The sequence below is a fragment of the Arachis duranensis genome, chromosome 3 (genome assembly GCF_000817695.3).
Source record: "Arachis duranensis cultivar V14167 chromosome 3, aradu.V14167.gnm2.J7QH, whole genome shotgun sequence".
NCBI lineage: Eukaryota > Viridiplantae > Streptophyta > Magnoliopsida > Fabales > Fabaceae > Arachis > Arachis duranensis.
In genome coordinates this window covers 67678105-67683329 of record NC_029774.3, presented here as the reverse complement: position 1 = coordinate 67683329, position 5225 = coordinate 67678105, and the positions used below count along the sequence as shown (strand labels likewise).

At 36.5% G+C, this 5225-nt stretch overlaps 1 protein-coding gene across 1 annotated transcript; it reads left to right on the top strand.

Annotated features, from left to right (window-relative positions):
* The first annotated feature begins 1352 nt into the window (after nucleotides 1-1352).
* LOC107479400 (uncharacterized) lies at nucleotides 1353-4569 on the top strand. Its single transcript, XM_021138459.2, has 7 exons — nucleotides 1353-1362; nucleotides 2149-2327; nucleotides 3145-3222; nucleotides 3339-3430; nucleotides 3698-3764; nucleotides 4097-4270; nucleotides 4364-4569. Exons 1-7 carry the CDS (start codon nucleotides 1353-1355, stop codon nucleotides 4415-4417), a joined length of 654 nt encoding a protein of 217 aa, XP_020994118.2. The 3' UTR covers nucleotides 4418-4569.
* The last annotated feature ends 656 nt before the right edge of the window (nucleotides 4570-5225 follow it).

Here is a 5225-nt window from a genome sequence, read left to right as displayed (position 1 = left end):
CAATTCCTAAGATTTTCAACACAAATACAAAATATACTTTTATCTCTACCCAATGTTCCCAACTTTCCCAAAATCAAATGATAAATACTCTCACTAGCCTAAGCTAATCAAAGATCCAAATTAAGGACATTTATTATTTTTCACTTAGGCTTGTAATGTGCTACAATTAAGAATAAGTGGGTTAAGCATAGGCTCAAAATTGGTTAACAATGGAAGGTAAAAGGTAGGCTATTTGGGTAAGTGAGCTATTTGAATAATGGCCTCAATCATATAAATGTATGTATACACAAAGTAATGGACATAAAGAATCAAACAAATCAAAGATTACAATCATATGAAGAGAATAATGCACACAAGAATGAAAATAAGTGGTTATGTATGATGTAACCACACGATTGCGGTTCAAATCTCATATGCTTGTGTTCTTAGCTCAAGAACATGATCCACAAAATATATAACTCAAGCAAGTTCTAAAAAAATTTTTCAATCAATTGAGGTGCCCTCTAGATAAAATCCTTGAAAAATTTCATTATTTTGACTAAGCTTATTATATACATATGCAGAATAAGAAAATGCAATTGAAAATCCTAAAATGAAATGCAAAAGTGTTGGGGTTAGAAACTTGTCACCCAAAAATGCCGAGTGGTCGGACGACCTCCCCACACTTAAAAGTTTGCACCACCCTCGGTGCATCCAAAGATGAGCAAGGGGGTGTGGCAACCTTCCTAGTTGCCACCGCCAGCTGGTGGGTCAACCGGTTGCTGCATGTCCTTTTCCTACTTCCATTGTTGCTTATGATGACTTATCCTGAAAATAGAAAATAGGAGATAATAAGACAAGTAAATGCACAAGCATGGAAGCATTGATTGTTGGAATGAGGTAATTCACTAGAATTGAGTGAGTGAGTTAATGTGACATTGATAAAAATTAGGCGTGCGGGTCCTAACTTGCATGCGGGTTAGAACTTACACCTAGTATTTAAGAGCCATGTCACAATTACACAAAAGAAGTATGCACTTCACTCATTCTAGTGTGCCTGAAGTACTTCAAGAGACTTGTAGGTTAAGACAACCAAACAAGTAGTGAAGAAGTATAAAAGCATTCAAGCAAAAATCAAGCAATTGTGAAATTGGATAATGCATGGACATTGATTGATGTGTAGGTAGACTTAGTGAACAAAATGGTATATGAAACTCACACAATAATCAATGACACATATTGAAGTTGTTGCAACACCTAACTGACATAGAGGTGAAACACATGGATGCTATAGAACTTAGGAAAAAGAGGATAAAAGTGAAAATCAATCACATAGCAAGCATGGTCCACAAAGCTTTACAAAGCTCAAAAATATGTCACTAGGTAAGTTTTCGATCTAATTTCACAACTCTACAATCTCAATGCATGAAAAAAGTGATGTGAATAAGGGTAAACCATAATCAAGCATCACCTAAAAAAATGCAATCACTACAAGAAAAAAGGCTTATGGCCACGCTTTTTTCTTGCCACGCTTCAAAAGCGTGGCCAAAAGTGGTCAATGGCCACGCTTTTATGAGGGTGGCGATAGATTAGAGATTTGACCACTTTTTTTATTTCCACGCTTCAAAAGCGTGGCGAAAAGTATCAACGGCCACGCTTTTGTATGGGTGGCAATTGATTAGAGAAACGGCCACGCTTTTTTTTGCCACGCTTCAAAAGCGTGGCGATAGAGAGAAACAAGGACGTTTTGAAAGCGTGGCGACAGGGTTTCATTACGGCCACGCTTACAAAGCGTGGCCATATCCTAGTACTCTTTTGGCACGCTTTAAAAGCGTGGCCAAAATGTCTTTTTTATGCCACGCTTCAAAAGCGTGGCCGTAGAGAGCTACAGGAACGGTTGAACCGGACAGAGAACCAGCCGGTTTAAAAGAAACTTCGTCGTTTTTGCCAAATTTGCTTACTTTCACTCTTGGTTCTGAAGCTCCTTCGTTTCTTTCTCCCTTTCTCCCTCTGTTTCTTTCATTCACAGAAACTCAGCCAAAAAACCCTAACACTATAAGCCTACACCACCACCGTCGCAAGGAGTGGCATACTGCTACCGTCCGTCCGTCTATCTAGCTTACCTCGTGCTCCAAGTCTTCAACCCCCGTTCGCTGTCACCGATCGCAGCTGCTTCCTCGAGCTCGGCGTCCGTCGTCTTTGTCTGCTCAGCCGCGCTTCCGCCGCCGTTGGTTGCCGTTAACGTTCGCGTCTTCGTTCAGCCGTCATCTTCGTTCGCGTTCTTCGCCGTTCAAGTTTTCTCGGCGTTCACCGTTCGCGTTCACTCGCCGTTCACCGTTCGCGTTCACGTTCGTCTGGAAGCCACGTTGCCCTGCTTCAAACTCTGCGACCAACCCGTGTGCTCCACCTAGCCGTCGAACTGCTCTCTTTTGTCGCCGCCGTGAGTTCCCTAAACCCACCACCAGACAATACACTCACACAACACCAATACTCTGCTCGAAACTCTGCAACTTCTTATTTCTATTACAATAAGTAACTATTTGATTTAGCAGTGGTTTGGATTTTTTTCATAGACTGAATTAAAGTATACAATAGTTATGCTCTCTTCTCTATCACATTGATACTAAGCTTTGAATTCTCTTATTCCGTTTCAAGTTTACCGCACTCAACATGTTTGATGAAATGCTTTAACCATATTTCGGGTTGGTTTATCATTTCTAGCTTTTAGAAACTTAGTAAGTTGATTGCATGTGAAATTAGAATAACTGGATCTTAGTAATTAGGAAATTTTAGCTGCACAAATAGCATCTTTGTAGAAAACATATTAGCATGATGATTCCACTTGCATTAGTGTTCTTCTGGTAAATTTTAACTGTTAGTGTGAACTTGTTAATTTGCTAATTGTTCTTGTGTTGTTGTTCTGTTGTTCTTCTGTTATTTTTATTTTATTTTTTGTTGTTGTGATTTTTTGTTTTTGAACCTATTAAGTTGATAATTTGCTAAATTATTGGGCTACTGTTGTTTTAATTTGCTAAATTGTTAGGTTTCTCAAATCCTTACATTAATGTTTTGGTATTTACATTTTGACAATTGTCCTTCTCAAAAGCAAATGGTCACGTATATTTGTTATCTTATTATAGTTTGATGAGGATGATTTTCTTGCAGGATTTCATCCATGAAGTTGATCCTGATATTATAATTGGATATAACATCTGCAAATTTGACCTGCCATATCTTATTGAGGTATTGGTTATCTTTGAGATTAGAAAGTATTACCAGTTAATAATTGGAAGCTTCGGTTAATTTAGTCGTGGCTGCTATTTTATTATATGTTTAGTTTATGCTTTTCTTGTTTTCAGAGAGCTCAAGCCTTGAAAATAGCAGAATTTCCTATTCTGGGCCGTATCAGGAACAGTAGGGTCCGAGTAAAGGATACAACTTTTTCATCTAGGTAAAGATAAGAAATAACACGTTGTTCTATGGGTTCACTCTCATGTTATTTGTGTTAGTTAAATTTCTCGAATTGTAGTAGATGGTGGGTTTCTTACGAGTGCATCAACATCTATAAAAAATGAGGATTTTTGGTTTCAAAAGTAATTACAACATTTTAGGTCCTCAACATTTTCTATGAATTTTAAAACTATCTCGTTTACCATTTGTGTTTTTGCACTGTCAATTGTTTCAACCACTTTCTTGGTGTTACTTGATGGTTTTGTAGACAGTATGGAACCAGAGAAAGTAAAAAAGTTGCTGTAGAAGGGAGAGTTCAGTTTGATCTGCTCCAGGTAATGTTGATTTTGCTTTTCATTAACTACCCTCTGTTTGGATAATCCAACTTTATTGCTGAGTAAGTTTTTTTGGCTTTGTTTTATTTGAAGGTTATGCAAAGAGACTACAAATTAAGTTCTTATTCTTTGAATTCTATTTCAAAAAGTTTAAGCTTTAAGTGTGTAATTGACCGCAATGTTTAAGACTACAAATTAAGTTCTTATTCTTTGTATTGATTGTATCGAGTTAAGTGTGTAATTGACCGCAATGTAACTTGGCTATAGCATTGTTTGATTTGTATAGTTAACCTCGGCTAATATTTTGATTTTTGTGCTTTATGTGTGTGCAGGTCAGCTTCACCGGTTCGATGGAGGTAGGCCGTGAAATAATGCATGCTGCAGCTAGCAGCAACTTGAAACAAGTTTCACTTGAATTAGTAGGAAAGTCACCTCTTCTAATCTTTGATGATGCTGATGTAGATAAAGCTGCTAGCCTTGCTCTATTGGGCATAGTATATAACAAGGTCAAATTTCTCTTAAGTGAATTAATAATGAAGAAACTCAGGTTACACATTATAATGACACTCTTTAACATTTTGTTCTTGTTTTGATTTCAGGGTGAGATATGTGTTGAAAGTTCAGTGTGTTTGTTCAGGAAGGGAATGTGCTGAATAATTATATTAAAAGATGGATTTAGGCATTCTTTTCTTCCTCTTTCACACCCTGCAGGTTTTGACAGCTACTAAAATTAGATATTGGAGGTTTTGTTCAATTAGATGCTAGGTTTTGACAAGTCCCCATGAGATGTAATGGCAAAAGAGAATTGTTAATACATGCATAAATTAGATTATTTCTTATAATATTTTTATATATATCGTTTTTGTTGGTTCAATTTGTTCTTGATATTTTGCTGCAGGCTAGTATTGGAATGGATAACTTGAACGCTTAATGCACAAAGTGGAGCAGTTTTAGGTTGATTTTGATCTTTTACTAAGTATTTAGGTTGATGATCATCTCTATTAGTGTAATTTGATATATTATGAGCAGTTCTAACTTGTATTGTTTCTGTATTTTTCTTCGGTTTTTAGTTTTGGAATTTGAACTCGAGATTTATTTTGTATTTGAGTAATAGTTTTTTAATGTATAAAACAATTATAGTAAATTATATATCTCAATAATTATTGTTTGATTTGTCTTGTAATAAAAATTGCATACGATATTTGTAGGTTTGGTAATAAAAAAGGATTGAAAATTTATGTTGTGTAGCAATGAAGATCAAGTAACGAAAAGAATTTTTTTTTTAATTTAACAAGGCTTTCGCCACGCTTTTAAAGCGTGGTTGTATATTTTGCTATGGAGCATGGCCGTATCTCCACCTATCGCCACGCTTTAAAAGCGTGGCCATATTTCCCACCTACAGCCACGCTTTTCCAAGTGGCCGTTTGTAAAAAAGCGTGGCAAACAAAAAGCGTGGCAATA

Excerpts from the sequence above, each read along its gene's own strand:
- LOC107479400 (XM_021138459.2), top strand. Across the intron at positions 2,328-3,144 it reads CGTTCACCGTTCGCGTTCAC|GATTTCATCCATGAAGTTGA; the intron begins GTTCGTCTGGAA and ends ATTTTCTTGCAG. Across the intron at positions 3,431-3,697 it reads GATACAACTTTTTCATCTAG|ACAGTATGGAACCAGAGAAA; the intron begins GTAAAGATAAGA and ends ATGGTTTTGTAG.